General features: G+C 37.9%; 1 protein-coding gene across 1 annotated transcript; it reads right to left on the reverse strand.

Moving 5' to 3' along the window:
• Nucleotides 1-471: 471 nt before the first annotated feature.
• LOC128266310 (SH3 domain-containing kinase-binding protein 1) lies at nucleotides 472-21,231 on the reverse strand. Its single transcript, XM_053002749.1, is given in 7 exon segments — nucleotides 472-1,089; nucleotides 1,091-2,115; nucleotides 2,706-3,293; nucleotides 8,617-9,181; nucleotides 9,767-9,878; nucleotides 9,943-10,192; nucleotides 20,512-21,231. Coding segments are annotated over 7 exon segments (2,640 nt in total). The 5' UTR covers nucleotides 20,525-21,231; the 3' UTR covers nucleotides 472-1,002.
• Nucleotides 21,232-21,479: the final 248 nt, after the last annotated feature.

Raw genomic sequence — 21,479 nt, forward strand, 5'->3', positions numbered from 1 at the left:
GTTTATTTTATGTCCCATATTAATTTACAATAATATTTACAATTTAAGCGGTACAAAATGCGATATTTTTTTAAGTAAACCACAACATATTTGCTAACAATCGGGAATGGCGGCTCGCTAGCTACGCAGATTGATTTGATTAGACTACAGATAGCAGGTTATGCAGAGGCTTATCACAAAAGAAAAAGGTATATTCTGTACAGGCGGGCGGGTCTGGGTTGCAAATCTCTAGCAGATTACAATTTATATTCATAGTTCGATCTGAGAGCGAAAACAGATCAATTAAAACATCCAATTGTCGAATTTCCCACGACGCGTTTGCTTGCTGTTTTGAAAAAGAGATTGTATCAAAAGGGTTAGTATATTATCCGAGATTAGATATGTGAATTCTCTATCGTTATCTATCTATATCAGTCATTTGGAGAAAAATTATGAAAACAGAATCACATCGAAATAAGAAAATAAAAAGCATTCAGAAAACATTGAAGTATTTATTTGCATTATTTATTGCTTAAGTTTTATGCATCATCAACTCCATCGAACTTTGTATATTTTCTCTCTCTCGTTTAGTATCGTTTATAGTACAGTTTACTCATAACTTTAATACATCTTTAAAAAATAATCATAATTCGTATAAACAAAACAAATCGCAATCGAAAGCAGCTAAAAGAAATCACACAGTGTCGCTATCTCTTTAGCTTTTCGGAATGTACGAGTGTATAAAAAATACTTATAGAAATTATCAGATATACAGGGGGGATACAAAGTAATTAGCGAAAAACAAAACTGTTTTGGCATGCAAAAACGGTTGCTCGCTAGCAAGTTGGATAGATCATTCTGGTATGTAAGTACAGAACACAGAGTACAGATATTTGGGATTGTCTTGGGTTCGGTCTACTCTACTACGTTCTACGTTTTTTTTTAGGCCTGGGAATTGTAGAGTTCAGCACACGCTAAAATTCAAGGACTCATAAGCTAGCTAAAAGGCGACTTTAACTACGCTCAAACTTGCGTCACGCACTGCGCGTATTTGTCCAGTTCGCTCCGTAAAATCTTGACTCGTTCGGCTTCGGATTTCAGGGCATTTACCTAGCTCCTCGATGGTTCGCTGTTGATTTAGCACTAGTCCTTCCAGCTTATCCACCCTCTGCTCCAGCTGGTTGACACGTGAGGAACTGACATCCTGGTGGTTATTCAGCTGATTGCTTGGCTGCTTCTCCTCCTGGGACTGCGAACTGCTGGCATTGGAGCTCTTGACCAGAGGTGAAACACTTCGTTGATTGCGAATGGCCAGACTATTTGGCCTTGTGGCTCTCGTCTCCTCATCGCTGCTGGCTGTTGCTGTTGTGGCCTTGGCAGCCGTCAGGCTGCGGGACATGATGGCATCGTTGGTGGTGGTGCTGGTGTTGCTGGTGGTCACCGCCGAACTGCTGGTTGAGCTCTCCACAAACATGGAGGATGTCACCGCGGAAGATTGCACTTTCGTTGTGGTACTGCTACTACTGCTACTGCTACTGATCGCCTGCTCGGCGGCAAAGAGTTTCGAGGTCCTCTCTGCCACTGTAGCTCCTCGGGGCTCCACACTGGGCGAGGGCTTTTTCCGGGTGACCTGCGAGGCCTTTAGCTCCTCCATCCATGGCGCCTTCTTCTTCTCCCACTCGCGGGGCTTTGGCTTGGCCAACTGTGGTTCCTCGCCCGTTGAATTATCGTCGGAAGAGGCTGTGGCCGCCGTGCCTTTTCCCCCAGCTCCACCGTCTTCGCTCAGCTCGCTTGCACTTCCCGCTCCACCAGATCCTGCGCCCATGCCGCTGCCATTTACGTATACGGAATTGTTGTTGCTTTCACCCAGCACGTTGATAGCCGCCGATGGAGGACGTCGCTTGGGAGCCTTGACCCTTCCTTGCCGCATATCCGGGAGAATCGATGCCCGCTCGACGCGATCGAAATCCGTATCCTCCACAGCAATGGTGGCTGCCCTCCGGATCACCAGGTTGCCAGCTGCCCCGGATTCTGGCAGTTGATTTGCACCGCTGAGCATCTTACTGGCCGCAAGTCCATCCGCCAGGTCATGGGAAACGGCAGTTGTGAGCTTGCCTTCCGCATACTTTTTCTTGCCTGCGATTAAAAAGTACAAGATTAGCATGGTTTCTTAGACATTCAGGAGCCCGTGCTGCATCGCTTTTGAATCAAGTGGTTAAAATACTTTCTCGTACAATACTCGGTTGTATTTCTTTATCTACCTCCTATCGCTGTCTTTGTTTTTCTACAAAGGGAAATCCTTTTTTCCAGCTTGAACCCAATTTCATGAATGATTAGTCTGGGGCAATGGCTGCATCGCATTTCAATCGATAAGATACTTGAGCTATGAAGTCATTATCAAGAATGTTGTCTGATTAAACGAGTTTTTTATGGTATTCCTATCTAGGTTTCTTTATGAAGGATATCCTTTTTTCAATTACCAAGCATTTGTTATTTTGATTTATGGGTGTATGAGCAATGTTTTCGGTTTTCACTTTCAGTGTTAATAAAATGAATATGTATGATTATAAACTTACGGTTAATAAATATCAATAAAAGCGTTGTTAACAGACATTTGGTATGAATGTTTACGACTTCAATGCAAACATTAATGAATAAAATATAAATAAACATTTTTCTTCGAGTCTTTTGCGATGCATGGTCAGGCTCTACTGTACAGTACTCACCAGTCACGGGCACTCCACCTGTGGGAGTTTTCTTCAGCGGCACACTCGGCTTCTTGCTGAGCACCGGCGGCGGTGGCGACTTGACCTTCTCGTCCAGGCTCTCCATGGATTTGCTAACCGACGAGGAGGTCAACCCTGTGGAAATTGTGGTGGCTGAGGAGCTGGTGGTGGCACTGGAGGTGCTGCTCCTCTGCTGATTGATGGCCACAGTTGCTCCGACGCCCGGCGGCTTGGTCAGATCCAGGTTCTTGTTCTCCAGGGATTTCCTCTGGGCAGCCACATTGCCGCTGGGCAGACCCGTTTCACTCAGGATATCGTTGAGGGAGTCACGGGACCCAAAGCTCTCCTTGCGACCCGCAGACGAGGAAACTGTGGTGGTGCTGCTGGTGCTGTTGCTGCTGCTTCCGGTCTTCTTGATGTACACCTTCGAGGTGGTCGATCCGATCTGCTCCTTCTGCTGCTGCGTGGTCACCGAAGTGGTGCTGGAGTTGCTCGAGTTTGTTGTGGTCATGTGGCTGGTGGTGCTGGCGTTGTTGCTGGTCTTTCTCTGCGGCTGAGCAGTGGCTGATGGCTCGTTGATCGGGGCAACTGGAAAATCGGTAAGCATAGGTCGGAGATTAGATACGGTGGAAAACAATTAGCACCTGCAAAGGGACATGCAAACATTCAATTTCATTTACCAACAGTAGAGATCGGTTAAGAGGCACTGGAGTCATGCTAAAAAATCGCATAAACGCAGCATTAAGTCCTGCAAATTATAAATTATTTTTGCTTTTCAATGTTTTTGGAAGAACTGATATATTATCTTTATTTTTTCTGTAAGATATAAATATTTACTTTAGGATATAAACACAACAAATATTTAGTAACGCCAACAAATATTTTTAAAATTTTGCTAAATTTTTTGTTAATGTTAAGCTTTTATTTATTTAAGTAGTTGTTTAAATAAGCTTTAAAAAATTCTTCCTTGGTAAGGTCACCATTTTTCGAAATCCATTGTGTCTGTAAACCGATATCCACTGCAATTAAACAATTCGCGTTCAAGATGAGGCAGTCAATGACTAACCATTCCGGTCAGAACAGCTGAGCACAGAAACAACTTGAAACTGGTTTCGTGCCGACAACTTGTTGCCAAATGTCAATAAAACTAATGTGGAAACGCTCAGGGAAATACTTGTACAATAGCAAAAACAAACGAAAACCAAACCAAAAACGCAAACTCAAGCTAAGGTTGAAAAGCTGAATCTAAGGCGTAGGAGCAGCGGATCAAAGCGGTCCAAAATAACAAACGGCGAACGATGGACGGCAAGCTGCAAACGACAACTGACGGGCATAAATAAACGCCAATAAATGGCTGTGATGACAAAAGCAAAGTCAAACCAAACCAAACCAAAAGTAAAAGCCAACGAAAACTATTGAGTAACAACTTAAAATGTGTAAAGGTCAGACCAAAGAAATGGCAATAGCCAACAGGAAACAGCAATCTAAAGATCAGGCAACGAACTGGAAATGCCCTTTATAATGTGTGCTCTGATGATATCAAATGCTATTAAATATTTAGGCCAACTAATTTTAACGAATATTCAAATAATACTTGATTCAAAGTAAGTTTAATATATAATTACCATATTTTTTGAAATTTCAATGCTTAATGTAAAATTGTAATAAAATAAATTGTTTGTTAACAAGCAATTTTAGTTCGAAAAAATCAATAGCATGTTTATAATCAATTTAAATACTTTTAAAGACATTGTGATTTAACAAAAACTTAGAATAGCAAACTAGTAAAATAGGTACTACATACTCATTTTAAACATTTTATAAATTCACAATTCTTCAACCATAATCAAAATTACCTAACTTATGCATTTCATGAGCGGTAAGTTGAAGCAAATAATCAATAAAGATTCACTGAAGCAATCTCTAATTATAATCTGACTTGTTCTGGTGATGTCATATCTCATATATCAGCCACTCAATTTTTATTAGCGTTTATTTCAAAATTTAAGCTCAAGTATGGCCAAATTTAGACACACCCCATCTATCTTTTGATTCCCACGGACAAGCCGATGTACCCAGAAAAAAACCGAAGTGAAGGAATGGAAGCCAAGCATAGAATTGGCTTTGTCATGGTCGAATTTCTAATAATGCTGGACGAAAAGAAAAGCACTCTGCGAACGACTTTCACTGCTTTTAATGACAAAACAGCGCAGAAAATATGGCAAGCAAAATAAAACGAAACTTGCAATAAAAATAAAGAGCAGCGCGAATTTGATATTTTTTAGCATTGAGTAATTGAGCGTTGGGTGATTGTCATTATTATGATGATGGCTGTTGTGGATAAATTTTTTGTGTTTTTGGATTTGTTGCCAACGGCAGTCACACACACACACACACACAACATACGCATTAACATGCACACTTTAACACTGGAAAACGAAAGACTTAAGCAACGAACGCGACTTAATGATTACTTTGAATCCGAGACACGCAGCAAATTATAATCATTAATTTACACCTGACTGACACATAAACCATAATTAGAAAAGCGCGCGCCCAAACCGTTTTTCCCCGTCTTATATTGATCTGAAGAAAACTACTTAGCCATGTGGCAGAAAAAATATGACGAAAGCAATTGCAGACAAACTGGGTAAAAATAAGCAATAAAGAAAGCCGCAAGAACGGTAACTGTAGCACACGCATCACAAAAGCCAAGAAAAATTACTTCTTCTTTTTTCCGCCGAGCCGACAAAAATATTTCAATAACGTAAATGGTCAAGAAATCAAAGCGTACTGACTTGGCTAAAAAGGTAAACAAAAACGCTGGCAAAGGTTCGAAACAAAAATGTTGAGAGCGGAATGATTATTATTTTTTTGGTTCAGCTCTCGTCTCTCTGGCAACTTTGTTGATAAACTAAAACAAAAGGGGCTTGGCCCCTAAAAAGGGGGGGAATCCCAGATAAACCCCGCTAATGAATATGATCATAATGATCACCTGCGATGATCAAAGAGAATGCCAGGTAAGAGAGAGAAAAATAAAGAGTTACCAACCGCAAAAGAGCCACGTAAAAACAAAAAAAAAACGTAGCACACAAAACCAGTTACAGCCAACTGTTGTTTATTTGAATGATGTTGCTGCCGCTCAAGTGTCGAAGGTGGTTGGAAAAATACTGCGACGTTGACAAAACCAAAAGCCAAAGCAAAAACTAAATGCCAAGCATAAATTTTGCAAAACTCAAAACCAGCACTGGAATTCCACTGGCAACCGCAAAGTATGCTGCGATATAATTTGCGTTAATTAAGTGTAATATTTCAACTTTTCCCAAACAACAAATTGGCAGGCGTTCGAACGATGTGGGGAAAACTATTTTTCGCGCAAACAAAGCGAGAAAAAGGGGCAAACAAAACAAACAAGTTTTTCGGTCAACCATGCAAATGACAAAACAAACATGCACCGCAAATTGAAAAGAAAAACCGATCGTAAATAAAGCACTTTGATTTGGTTGCGGTCTGCGTCCAGCCTCGACAAAGTCGCCCCTCCCACTCCTGCCACGCCCACCCCCTCAATGCATCCTCCTCTTTTATACGCCTCTGGTATTGTGAGTGCCAAAGAAAGCCAAATAAAAAGCAATGCAGTGGAAGATTAGAGAAGTAGGCAAAAAAAAACGAAGGTTATGTCTTACAAAATAATAGTTACCCTATTCCAAATTTATACTTCTTTTACAAATTTTGTATATTAAATGTTAAAATAATGGATGACAGCATGTAAGCATTTTACTAAAACATGAATCCAAATAAAATATGATAAATGATTATTTATAACGACTTTATCAAAGTATTTCTTAGGAAAAAACATTATTAAAAGCTTTCATAAAAGTGAAATGATTTGACATTCGTTATTGTTTTTTAACGGTACGAATATTTTTGTAACAATGGCAGTTCCTTTAAAATCTCTAAAAATTCCAATAACAACAAGTCATCAATATACCCTATATAGAGTATATAAAGTACCCAGCTAAGCAAAACATAAATCATAGAAATTATGAGCAAAGAAAGAGAAGCAGCAACAGGAAGAGGAGCGTTCAGAGTCGAGCAATTTTCCATTTCATATCAAAAATGCCTTAAGGAGGAACCAAACCAAGTCGACAGAGAAAGGAAAATGAAAAGTGGCCGAAAAACAAAATCGAAATAAAGAAAAACAAGAAAAGTCAAGAGCTGAGAGGAAATTGAGGAGGGAGGAATACTGGGAGGTGCACTCAGGCTGCTGCTGCTGCTGCTCGCTTGTCTACTGGAAAAACTCGTTTACATACAAATCGTGGTGATAAAGCTGGCCATACGCGCGCCCAAGAAATCGAAAGAGCCACCGCGCTGCGTCCGTCGAGGAATACGGACTGCGGACCCTTCTATTACTCCGGGTCCAACTCCGGACCCGGACCCGGATCCGGCTCCCATTCCGCTTCTAGCGCGGGCACGTGGGCGCGGCGGCGGTGGAGCCGCTACATTTCACACCAGTTTATTTCAGTTTTTGTGTATTTTGCAGTGTTTTGTGTGTGTTTCGTGTAGTTTATTGGTTTCATTATTAAACACCAAAAATCGTAGAAAATCGTTGTAAAAAGAGAAGTTCAATTAGAAGAAAATGGGAGTAGAGGAAGAGAAAAGTGTTGAGGAAAAATTACAGAGAGAAAGACGAACGACATGAAGTCATAATATACAAAATATGTGAGTGGATACGAAAAAAAAAAACGAAGAGAAAGAGGTACAGATAGAAAGATAGCAAAAAGTAAACAAAATTTCCCATAAAAAAGTCTTAAAACGAAAAGCAAGTCATAAAAAATGGGAAATTGAACCTGAAGATATGGTTTAACCGAAAGATATTGGAATGGTTCAATTGAAAAGTGCGTGGTGCGTGAGGTGCGTGTTATGGATGTGATGTAGCTGAAGTGCCAGCGATTAATTGGGAAAACTAGCCATATAATTGATAAGTCTATGTGTATCTAAAACTTTATCCCATTACTGCCTTTAAACTCAATGGAATTAGATATTTATACTTGCTATATGTGAAAAGCCAGCTTACAATATATTACACATGTCGGTCAACAACTTTTGTGTGAAGTATTAAATATCTGTGAACTTTTCTATATAAATTATCACTGCTAAATATTATGGCTTTTCTAAAATAGATTGATATAAAAATATTTATAGCATATTATAAAGAAAGCTGTTTGCCAAAAATAATGACCACTGCTTTCCTTTCAAAATATGCAATAACAACATTATACGCATAAAAAGTTTCATTATTTATTTACAGTTCAAAGGACCACTGTTTTCCTTTACTAATATGCAATAATACAATTTTAGGCATACAAAGTTTCACTACTTATTTACAATTCAAAAGCTTGTCGAAAGTCTTTAAAATCAACCATTATTCAGGCAATTTACGGCGCGCCCACAAAAAGCTTCGTACACAAATCCCTAGTTAAATATACATCCATTACGCATCAGTGATAAAAGTTATCTGATTCATATTCGCTGGCGGCAATTAAGTCATCTACAAATTTTGCACAGACGATGAAAACCAACGATCCAAAAGATATGCAGCGAGTGAGGAAAACGGGGAGGGAGTGGCTTTGTGTCTTTTCTTTTAATTAATTCAATTACCAATCAAACAAACGTTTATTGACTTTGATCCCCGGCCATGGATGATGGCTACGTCACGACAGCAATTTCGAAGTCTAACGACTTGAGGTTTACACAGCCGATGCGTTTGGAAAATTGCCTCCAATTAAGGGGGGGAAAATGCATTGATGAGAGGTGGAGACTTTTGATGACAACAAACTTGACAGACCGAAATCAAAATGCGATATGTGATTTGAGAGAGAAAACAGGCGGAAAAACCCGGGTGAAAACTCACCTTCCGAGGGTGCCATCATCTTGACAAAATTGTCGGGAAAAACGCCCACTTTGCCACGGATTTCTCCTTTCCACCATCCTTTGTCGGGCAATTCGGTGGTGATCACTGTGATTATGTCGTCCACTTTGAGTTCCAGCTCATCATCGTTTTGCGGGGCGTATGGGAACTCCACCCGGCAGAATTCCCTCTGTGGCTTCGGGGGTAGCATGGGCACTATCTGTGGTCCTGCTGCTGCAGGTCCTCCCGATCCCGATCCCGATCCCAATCCGGATCCCACTACCGATCCCGGTTCCGGTGGAATTGCTCTGCTCTTGGTTGTTTGTTTTGCTGTGGAGGCGGTGCCAGTAGTTCCTCCTCCTCCTACTCCACCTCCAGTTGTTGTGGATGTGGCGCTGGCCGTCACATTTGCCGCCTTGGACGTCAGCGACGATGTGGTCACCGTGGCGCCAATTGTCGGCGGCCGCTTGGAGGCCAAAATGGGCGACGGCTCGATATGTTGCACAAAGTTCGATGGGAAGACGCCGACTTTGCTGCGCAGACGACCGCGCCACCAGCCTTCCTCGACCTAAATGAAAAAACAGAGTGAAACAGCACTGAGTGAAATGAACAAACTGAACCGATTGTACTGCACAGAGAGAAATATAAAAACAGTTCTTAAGATAGAGTACTAAATAGTCAAAAATTAATCGTAAGTTAATGTTAAATAAGAAAATGTATGTTAATTGAAATATTAATTAGGAAATAATAATTGTAATTATTGATTTCGATGAATTAAATATATAAATTAAGATACTATTTTCTTTAAAACAATTTATGAGTTACTGTTTTAAATGTTGTTTAATAACAAAGCATTGTTAAACATTAAAATTAGAACATTTAATCAAACATCATTTTGTAATGGTTTGTCAACAATTAAGGAGTTTTTCTTTATTCATTAATTATTATATTAAATATTTGTTTTCTGGGTGAAATAGTTAAAGGCGTGTGATAATATTATGCAATCAATTTTTAAACTCATATTTAAAATCAACCTATCTTGGTCTTCGTTTTTTTTTCTCCCAGTGCAAAACGAATTTCAATTTCTATTGGCCCAGTAGGTTAAATGGGGGTAGAAACCACCCATCACACCCCCCGTGACCCTGGTACGCACCTCCCCTAGGAATTCAATGACATCACCCACGGCCAGCGTCAGTTCGTCGTCGTTGACTTGTGTGTAACTATAGATGACTTTGCAGCGGCGATTCGATGTCGCGGATTTGTCCCTGGTTTTTGGGTAAGGCGAATATTAATGTAATTTTCAATATTGCGTCATTCAAATGGACGAACCTCAGCTGCACAGCAATTCCTTCGTCGATGTGGTCTCCACTTCCGGTGGTTCCGTTGCCATTACTGCTGATGCCGGAGTCCAGCACCCGGACAAAGTTATCCGGAAACATTCCCGTGGCTCCTGAGGACTTTAAAGTGCCCTGCCACCAGCCGCCGGGCATCTGCTTGATCCGATGGATAATGGCACCTTTCTGGAGATCCAGCTCGTCCGGCTCCTTGGCCGCATATTCGTATTCAACTATTGCACAGACTGAAAGTACAAATTTGGCCTTAATTATTATCATTGTTTATATTTCTTTAGTCTAAAACTATAAATGTGACACATATTTATTTACAAATTATTAAGCCCATAATTCTCTTAATATCGAGAAATTCTTGAAAGATAACAGTACTCAAGCAAAAATGAGTCGCAGTACGTGTTACCCAATTATGGGCATACAAACATGTCATGTTTGTGCAAATATTTACAATTGTATCGAGTTGCGCAACATTTAACCTACTCTAACATCCATCCATATTAACCCCCTCTTCTGAAACGTGACATTCGGCTTTTGCTTTTCCCGTTTTCGACTTTTCGATGCCGCTGAAAAAGTAAAAGTTACATGACACTCCATGTACGGAACGGGAATAACAATTTCTGTCGTGGGCGATGACAAATCACGGATCGTGATTCCATATCCATCCATCAATCAAACAATCTGTCGTACATATAGGTCACTGAGTACTTGGCACTCTGGCATAGCTGATTATTCCCGGACCATAACTTAGATCTTAGCTTTGAATGGAGTCATTCAGTGCCACCCAATTATTATTAAAAGCGGAAGCACTTAATAATTATGGTGGTATCCCGACTTTATTTGACAGAATTGTGATATCGATTGTGAAGAACAATTTTTTTTAATTAAATAAAAATTTTGGAAATTTTAAGATAACCTTTGGGAGCAAGTAAAGAAAATGTCAATATATAGTTGGTTAAGTTTAGGATTTTAAATAACCAGTGCAGTCAAAGAATACAGCATAGTCTTGACTATTACCTTCAAAGTATAATATTTTTAAAAGTGATAATTTTTGTTCGGCTTACCATAGATTTTACAATAGATTTAACTTCTAACGTAATAATTAATTCAAGTATTAGGTACCTATAAGCCTCATAAAAATTTAAATTTATATTTATAAGATTATCCGCGCTTAACATCTCAATGAAGTCTTCAAGCATCATTGAAAATAAACCAGACATTTCTTTTACAAAGCGTTTTAATGCAATGATATTAAGTTTGAGCATGAACTTTCAATTTTCATTAAAATAATCTTTAGAGGCTTCCCATAAACACATTTAATCATCAACATCAGCATCCCAAACAGAATCCAATTTGTCACGACGCATACAGAAAATAATGAGACCATGACTGACTGACATTTTATTAAAAAGCAGCATTATAAACTATTTTTACCCCGAGACGCAGAAGGCGACAGCTTGACGCTCCAAGCTAAAATTTAAATAGCCGCAAATGTTGAACTTATTTGGCTTTGGAGGTTGCTGCCCCCGCACGATTGACTCAGTTTTTATTCATTTCTTGTTTTTTGAGTGTTTTGAAGCCGTGTCAAATTTTTGATGGCTTGTGTGAGTAATAGATTATACCCTTACGAAAAATAATAAAACAAGGGTCAATAAAGAACATTGTTTACTAAATAAAAGAGTACTAAAGCCTCTTTAGAAAACATAGCTTAAACACCTTGGAAACGCTTATTGGATTAGGCAAATAAATGAAAGAAAAACGAAGAGAGCCACAAATAAACAAACAGAATAATAATAAATTCTTAGGCTACGTGATGTCGTTTTATTTTATCTAGGCACTTTATATATAGGTCAGCTTATAAAGGGAAATTCTCTGTCTAATACCAACTCAGAACTTGGTAGATAATGTGTGAGGGTAAATTTGAAATTGTCATTGCTTAGCGAACATTTAATGGGTGTAAAATCAGCCATTGAAGTTGATCGCTTGATGGCATTAAAGCGTCTCGAAGTGCTTTCCATTTTCCGCTCGTTTCGAGGCATTTCTTAACATTTCTTTTAATGACAGGGGGTTTGAGCGGTTTTAAAGGCGATAGGATGGGGCCACCAACATTGAAGTGGCTGCCAATCGAATCCAAAGCTGTTTCGTTAAGAGCGAATCATAATAATTTCACTTTGGTCGTCAGAGCACCAGTTAAAGTCGTTTCAGTTGTTTTAGTTCCAGTTCCCAAAGATCCGGCGATGAAGTGGCAAAAGTGCTGCAGCAAAAGCTAAAGCAACGCAACGCAATAACAAATGGATAGACACACAGACGGAACCATCAAAGTTTTAAAAGAAAAGCTCGGAAAAGACAGCTGGCGGTGGTACTTGACTTCTGATGCAATATCAGTGATTTGAATACTAAGTTGTTAAGAGATTAATCTTATTAAGTGCTGATATTTATTTGCTTCGGTAATTTGGAAACATTTTGGAATGGCAATAAGTGTTTTTTTATTCAATTATTTAAGTATTTTATTGTATCTGCATTATGCGGGTTGAAAGAATGAAGCGAACTTTGTGGTACCATAAATTAATAAATAAAATTTGTACTTTTCATTATTTTATACAATAAAAATCATTAAGATTTCATATAAAACTTATTTATCCTTGTTTAAAAATTAAAAAAAAATCATTGGTGAACTTACAAGTTGAAAGTATGATTTTTTTGTTTCCAAGAACATTAAAAAATGTAAGCCTTATTATTTTATAAATTATAAGAAATATCTCGTGTCACGCTTACATCGCCAACGAGTGCCAATTTGTATCTAGGTCAACGGCTGCCGACTGGCCCGTTCGTATCTTTGTATCTGAGTATCTGAATGGTCGAGTATCTGAGCGTCTCAGCCACACTGTTTAACCTACGCGACTGCAAAAGGCAAACAAAGCGACAGCCAAATGAACCTTTAATGCGGTTTTTGTTTTTCAAACTTTTTTCATCTTCCTCCTTGGCGACTTGCTGCCGCTTTCCTCTTTGTTTTTCACTCATATATGCTGGGTACGCTTGAATAACAATAATAACCGACCGCAAAGCGCGCTGAAAGAGTAAAGAATGGAGGAGAGTGTTGAAAGAGGGCCTAGAATGGGCGGTATGCAGCAGTGAAATGAGGCGCGTCTGGAAAAGCTACACAGAGAAAAGTATTTAAAGCTTCCACGATGGTTACACATTCAAATTTTTTAAACAAATTTTTTTAAGAATATTTTTTTAGAAACATGACATTATGTATATTCAGCTTTTGCTATTAAAAACAGTTTTAGTGAAACTTAAAAAAAAAAAAAATTATCAAAATATATATATTAAATGAGAATAAACTAAACTGGTATATTCACAGAATATTTTTGTTTTCAATTAATTTTAATTATATTTCTTAAAACAGCTAATTGATCTTAGACTAAATTCAAGTGTACAGAAAATGGTGAAAACAGGCGCCAAGTGGTGGAAAGCGAGGAAACGCGCAACCGAGTCGTGTGAAAAGCCTGATGAAAGTGCCGAGAGCCGAATGGGAAAACCAAATGTGTAAATGTGTCAAAAGCGGGGAAAATCGCATGGCAGTCACAACCGCCAACTACCGCCGCCAGAGGGCGTGTTGGTCGTCATGGACTTGTAGGTGTTGGGGTGATTTTTGCCTTGTAACATTGTCGTATCTCCGATCACCGTGATATCGGATTTTGTTGTGATGTCAGCTTCCCCCAATGTCAAACAGCACATTATGTTCGCCAAAAAGGTATGCAAATCGGTTACCGGATAGTTAAAAATATGGCGCGAAAACAGGTAAGGTGTGAGGGGATTTTGGAACAGGTATAAAAACGATTCTGGAATACTCTGTAATAAAACTAAAAATCCTTTTACTTTGTACCTTTAAACATTTAATTTAAAATTGTATTACTTCCTTGAACCAACGAAAATTTAAAAATTGTAGTCTCACTTGTACTTATATACAAGTTTTAAGGAAAAATGTATAATTTGAAACATAATAATAATAATAATAATAATTACATATCAAAGTTTCATATCCCCCAATTAAAGGTTTTACATATTACACAAACCTCCTACCCTATCTGATATACCCCCTATATTGTTCATCATAAAAAAAAATAAAACAATTCTCAGCTGCCTACCCAACTTTGTGACTTCTACCCTCTCCTCTCACCTTTATTCTCCCCTATATAAAAAGTTCAACTGATGCATCCCAAAGATTACCGAAACGGGTAAGCTCTACATATAACATAAATAAAATATAACCTGCGACCGGTTATGGTTAACAGCTGCATTTCTTGGTGGCCAAGGGTGCGGCCCAAGTTCCAAAGTTCCGTTCAAAACAAACACCTAGCGTAGGTGTGAGTTAAGTGTGTGTGAAGATTCCCTCCCCCTGACCTCTCCCCCAACACCATCCCCTCCCCCTTTTTTTTTTGAGGTGAGCAAACAAGAACATGCTAATTGGTTTAACTATCGGTTTCGGACTGCCTTTGAATTTCGGTTTTGCTAAGTTTGTCTTCTTTTTGTTTTGGTTTTTACGCTTTGCATTGCTTTTCGTTGGGTCTATACAGAGAGAACAAATACTTTTACTTTCTAAAATTTTTATACATATTTTCAATAGCGTTAACGCTCATCTGGATTCTACAAAACATTTATCAATGTTGTAAAATTAATAGATTAACTTTTTGTAACAGAATATAATGAGTATTATAAAATATATGTATATTATCTATGTGCTTGTATAAAACGTAATAATAAACCTTAAACCATAGAAATGCAGTAAATTTCGCTGTAATCTTTTTTTCAGATTTTGTATTAAAATTGCACTTAAACTAATCAGCAAAAAATGTGTATGATAGTACCAATAATTTTGCTCCGTGTAGTGGTTCGAATGGTGCGATGTTGGCGGTGGGGGAGATGCCATGAACCGTAAACGGTAAATTGCCTTTGCGTGAGTTCGACTTTTAAATATGCAAGTCCCCGAAGTGGAGAAGTGGGGGGAAGCCAAGAAAGGGGTTATCCACATGCATAAGTGAGTACTGCGTCGGTTCAGTTCAGTGCAGCTTGATAGTAAGTTAATGGAGCTGACCTGTCTGACTACCTGTTTCCTTAGGGGGCGGGCTTCCAACTGGAAACTGGCATGACCCGGTTAAAACTTTTATTTGTTTAATTTGGGCCAACAAAATGGGCTTAATTGCCTTAAGGCAGGCACAGATATTGATTTTAAAATGTTTTTAAGGAAAAATCAACATTACTATATGGCTTTTGATAACAGGTGAATTTGAAGAAAAAAGTCAATAAGAAAGGTGTACTTTTTTTTAGTTTCAGTAAAAAAATCGATTGAATTTTAAGTACCTTAAAAGATTTTATGGTTATGAAAAATTGTATTGTAAAACGTGGATATTTATTTACATATGTATGTGTGCTGTTTCCCAGTTGTAAATTATACCACTTTACTGACAAATTTTTGTATAAATCTTAATCGTAATTTGAATTTATTTTGTTATCTATCCTTACAGCTTTCACTCTGTAAATAAAATTCTTTAAATCTTTGTTTAAAAATCGTGCATGACTGAACATAAAAAAACAGCTCGTTAAGCAGCTGCTGCCAAATTGTAAAGGTCTTAGGCTATTTGTCTACACTCCTTATAATTGTTTTGTATGCAGGTCAGCCCTTAGCTTCAAAATCAATTCCAGAGCACACCAGAGAATGGCATACATTCTGCACCACAGGAGTCACAAGTCAATTTTTCTCGTCTCTCCGTATTACACTTTGTCGTTCTCAAACAAACACACACATCCTTGACGAACCCAGCCCACCCAGGTGACCTTGACTTATGAGCTTTCGCTGGCCCCAGAAATAAAGGCAATTGCTCAAGTTCAAGGTCGCACGTTGCGTGTGAAAAACAGAAACACTAAACTAATTCGTATGTCGCCAAATGAGCTGCATTTCAATTGGTTTTAATTGTGGGAATCACAGAAAAAAAACGTTGAGATAGGCAAGAACAACCCAGTAATAAAGAGACCCACATGCACTGAACTGTCTATAAATTGACATTCTATAAATCACGCCTAAACTCAAGTGATAAGTCAAGGGAGGCCGAACTCTTATCGGTGAAGTGAAAAACTGCAGACCGATAAACAAAGAGTGGCATTAACATTCGGGTTCGATTAAGTCATGGTCGTAGTTGTTGTCATTGAAACGCGTGACCATTTGAAATCACTGGAAAAAAATTCAAGATTGCATGAAAAAAATCATTGAAGCTTTAGTTTGAAAACACTAATGCTGAGGGTTATCAAGTCGTTTGGATAATAGACAATTAAAGCTCAAATATTTTAAAATTGGACAGTTGGTTATACAATTTAAATTTTTCCCAGTGTGTCTCCTCTTATCACATTACCTTCATTCGGACAATCTGTTTGTTTTGGTTTTTACTTTTAAGTATAATAGAATGAGTTATACCCAAAATACAAACTTTTAAACATATTAAAAGAAACAACATTTTCAAAAAAGCATTAAATACTTGGCTTCCGAATCGACTTAAAATTTATTTTCAAGTGTTAAACACTGTTATACGAAATCACTTCACCCTTGACCATCACTTCAATGCATTTCCATTTCAATTGAAAATGCGGCAGTGCAAGCTAGCGCAAACGAGGCATGGAAAAGCTAACCAAGAGCAAGTTTTAATTGAAAAGCCGTGCCCCCTTCTACTACTTCTTCAAAGTTTTCCCCCTCTGCCCATGTGATTTGTGTGGCAATATGTTGAATCGATTGCTGCTTAATTTCAAAGAGTTTACGATGGAAAGTGTTATGAGCAGAGTCAACCATCCATCAGCAATTGAAGCTGATGAGTTGTGCATTAGCCAAATGAAATGGTTGGGAGTGGGGTGGAAATTATGCAGCATGAGGTCAAGAGAGTCCAGCTGATTAAAGCGGCTATATCAAGGAGTCAAATATGCAAATGGAAAAAAACCGTTTTTTATTTCCAACTTCAATAATTAGTTCTTCTTATCAATTGTATTTGTAGACAAGGTAATGAACAGTACGACAAACAAATTCTCTCCTAAGTACATAGTTGGTCTTGACTTAAAATATTACCAATGTGTGATAAAAGATTTGTTTACATTATTTACTGTTTCATTTTGTAAAATCCCTTGAAGGTAAATGTTCAAGGGATTTTCAATTAATAAAGCAATATACAAATAAATGAATATATTTCAATCAATCGAACTCGTTGATTGTTCATGAATACAATTTAAAAGTATAAGAACAAATATGGTAGAAGTAAACACAATTAAAACCCAAGATTTCTTAGGAATCCAATGCACTTTATCCCCGTCAAACCCCCCCGATCCGCGATCCACTCGAAATGCTATTAGCAGCCAGGCCTTGGAGTTCATTGAGGGCTTATCAGTTCATTGATATGGAAGGCTGTACGGTTTACCCGCATATTTCCTCTCCAAACATAAAGATAAACGAAAAAAGACCCAAGGAAATTTAAGTTGATTTTTGGGCGAAGAACAAACATTGAACAAACTTGGCACACATTTTCTTAAAAACAAATTTCAATTCAGGGACGGAAGCATATATGGCAGAATGAGCGAAAAAACTCATATCTCTAATACTCTATTTATTTCCCTACCCTTTTTTGATAAGCGCGGGCAGTAGAAGTCTGAGGAATAGCGATAAGATAGGCAGGCAGGCGAAAAACGCCAGCTAAAATTTACTTTTGCCATACAAATTTTCGTCTGAGTCACCACAACTTTTAAATGCACTCGACCAGCAAAAAATAAAAACCAAAAATAAGCTGCGAAAAGTAAATTATTTGCATATCAATAAGCAGTTCTGTTCGCTTCGCCTGCGACGAAATGCAAATGAAAAATAATTGAAAACAAAATATAATGTTTTTTGCCATATTTTTTATATTGTTCACTAACACTCTTGCCAGGGCATATCCGGCAATTATTTTCTTAGTATTTAATATCTCCATTTCAAAAGGGGAGTTCTTGTTCTACTGATATTTTATTATTCATAAAATCCACATACATTTTTGGATCACTCAAATTATCAGGCAACGAAGAAAAACAAAACCAACACAAAAAAGGCAAAATAATTTTTAATAATTTAAAATCATTACGGATAATAGTATTATTGAAATAATGAAAACAACAAAGAAAACAGCACAAAACATCAAGCTTAATTTGACTTATAGATTGATAATATTATTAGGCCAATTTTGAAACTGTATCCTCTTATCAATGAATCACTCCTTTTATAGATAGAGTATTCCCCATCGCCGAACTCATGCCCTTGATTCGTCGAGCGTTGTGACCAATTCAGCGAACTCAAAATGACTCATAGAGTGATCCATCAGGTCTCACAATTTCAGCGAATATCAAGAAATTGTAGGCAGAGAAAGAGTTTTATAAGAAGTGGCTAATGGTAATGGGCTTGGTTCCCGAGCTCTTCATTAACCCATTGGCAACCCACGCAGAAGTCAATTCCAGACTGAAAATCCAGGCGTGGCAAGAGCAATTTATTAAATTGTCAGGAGAGCTTTGGTATAAGGAGTGCTGGAACACCGCAAATACGATGTAGATAAGATAAACGCCAAGGGGAATATTGTAGCAAATAAGAAATTTGATAAAATGTTTTCATTTGGCGGTTCATTTGTGTTGACCATTGATTGCCATTGTTGCCTGTTTTGTGGTGGCGTTACATAAACGCAACCGAATCACTTAAACAGGCGGAAGAAAGCAGCTTTGTTTGGGATGCAAATGTAGCCCGGAATACGAGCTAATGTATATATAGAGAGCTGCCTGGCCTTTCCCATTGTCTGTCCCTGGAAATTGTTCATCAAAAGAAATCATCAGTAGAAGCTGCTGCGGGTGCGGTGCATATTTTTTGAGGCGGGGGATAATGGGGAGGGTCTTTCAATCAGCTTCCATTATCAGCCGGCAACATCGGGGAAAAAAGCGAAACACAAAGACGAGAGCAGCTCAATCTTGGGTCTCCGTCTCCACAAAGAAGTCATAACAACAAGGTTGAAACGCACATTAAGATTTATTAATATTGTCCGCCAACAGAGCCTCTCCTCAGTAGTTCCTATCGATCCCGGATTATCTCTCCACGAAACACTGAACAGTAGCCAAAGGGTCAGAAAAGGGTCGGCTTTTGAACTGTCTGTAGGAAAATTCTAAAACAAAATCGAAAACAAAAGCTGATCTTGGAAAATCATGAAAAAAAGAAAGTAATCTTGCTGCAAAATGTTTAGTCTAATTGTTAATACATGGTATTGAATAATCTGGATTTAAAGTTGTTTTTGCTAATCATAAAAATAGGGTATCATAGGGTGTGGGTTTAATAACTATATTAAAACAAAGAAATATCATATGTTTTATGCATTTTGGAAGTATACAAATTTAAAGTTTTAGCATATAATGTATTCAAAAATAACACAAACGCCTTATAAGCTTTCATTGAATGAGGTTAACAAAAGTTAATTAAAATGTTGAAAACCGCAATATTTTTGGCGGATTTCGCCCTGATTCATAGCTTTTTTAACTGCCCAGCGAGAGATAAAATGTCCACTAATTTGCATTTGTTCTCCAGTTTTCATTGTGATTTTGAAAAGTTTTCAGGGGGTTAAGTGCGACGAGGGAGGAGGGTTAACGTTAACCAACGGGGCAGGGAGTGTTAAATTGATGGCAACATGAAATCATCAAAACGCCAAAATTCTCATTTAAAAAAGACCTTTTCTTCTGCAAGCCTCTAAAACCGGTTTCCAAATTTTCTTTGTTTTAACCTTTACTATATTTGTTTGTTAACCAACTTTTGGTTTATTGCTGTAACAACGTGCTCGTAAAAAGTGTGAAAAAAATCGGGACTTAACTAAACCGTTAGCCAAGCAAGGGATTTGATTTAAGTCAAAAAGAAAACAAAAGAAAAGCCGAGTGTCCTTGGGTAAAAAGACACACCCACCCCGGGAAAAAAAAACAACAATAACAGGAAAAAATTTTCGGGCGCACAAAATGCGAAAATGGTGAGCAAAAGGCAGACGGCGAAAAACGACCCACCCCGAAAAACTAGGAAAATACAACAACAATAAACGAGGAAGGAATTGGAGTTCGCAAAGTCGAATTTGACTTCAAAATTCTTAACTTAAAGAACAAAGAAGTAAAACTTATTTACTACAGTTTTCATGTGGTTACAAAGGGTTACAGACTTACATCTTTTAGATGACTGATATTGATAAAATTGTTTAGCTCTTAAAATCATTGTTATGATAAATTTTGCCCAAATTATCAAAGATATAGTAATAAAATTTGAATTGAAATTACAATTTTTTTTAATTGCTTAGGTTATATATTGAACACAATAGTCCGATCCAGAAGATTCTTGATCCTAACATTCTAGCTCAAGTAAACGATGGAATGAGATTAATTCTAATAGACCTTAAAAAACTATTTTTTCAGGTGACCGAAAATCGTATTACCCTCTTCAAAGGTAGGGTATGAAAACTGCAGGAGTAAAACTTACTGCTGTTGTCCATGTTGGCTGCTTACTTGGTGCCCACCGTTTTCAGCAGGTTCAATGCACGGCTGTATTTTGTGTTTTCTTTTTTTTTTTTTTTTGTTACTTAAATACGAGTTTATGAATCACGCGCGCTAACCGCGAAAAAACGGAAGGTAGGAATTACCTAGAATTTATATACAAGTATTTCTTCGACGTGTTTTTTTTTTATTTTGACCCTGTTCGCAGTTAAATTTTAACAAAGAGCGAGAGGGAGATGTGGAGAGACTAAGGGAGGGGGCAGAGCGCATTTAATTTCGCGTCACGTAGAAAACGCCGCACCGAAATTTTGTATTTGTTGCAGCTCTTTCTCTTCTTTTGTTGCACTTTTTACTTCTTATCTTCCTTCGCTTCCTTTTGGGTTTCTTATTTCTTATTTGTTGGCATTGGCACGCACTGCATTTGGTTTTTCTTTTCCACACCCACACCCATTCGAATGCACTTTTATTTACTTTGCTTTGCTATTGATTCTCGCCACTTTGCATCTGATTTTTTTGAACGCCGAAACACTTTTCCGATTTCCAATTATTTGCTTGATTTTTGTTAATTATGTGCGCTTTTGGCCAATAAATTGGTAGCAAATAGTTGAACGGAGCGAGCGAAAAACGCGAATGACGACAACCGTTAAAAAATAAATAAATTTAGCCACACGGCGACGGATAACGAAAGAAGCCGACGAAACAAGGAGAGGTAAAACGAAACTTCGCTCAATCTCTCTCTCTTTCTGTTAGTTCAACGTTTTGCTAACATTTCTCTGTTAGTGCGACGTTTTCCTAACATTTCTCTGTTACTTCGATGTTAGGGAAAATATTACTACTAATACCAGCAGTACAGACTTAAACCATGGTTCAAAGATCGGGTAGTAGAGGCTACTATAATAATCTTTAATACACTTTTACAATTAATGTAAAAAATATTAGTTAATTTAGCTATCA

This window comes from Drosophila gunungcola, chromosome 3R (assembly GCF_025200985.1).
Source record: "Drosophila gunungcola strain Sukarami chromosome 3R, Dgunungcola_SK_2, whole genome shotgun sequence".
NCBI classification, from domain to species: Eukaryota; Metazoa; Arthropoda; class Insecta; order Diptera; family Drosophilidae; genus Drosophila; species Drosophila gunungcola.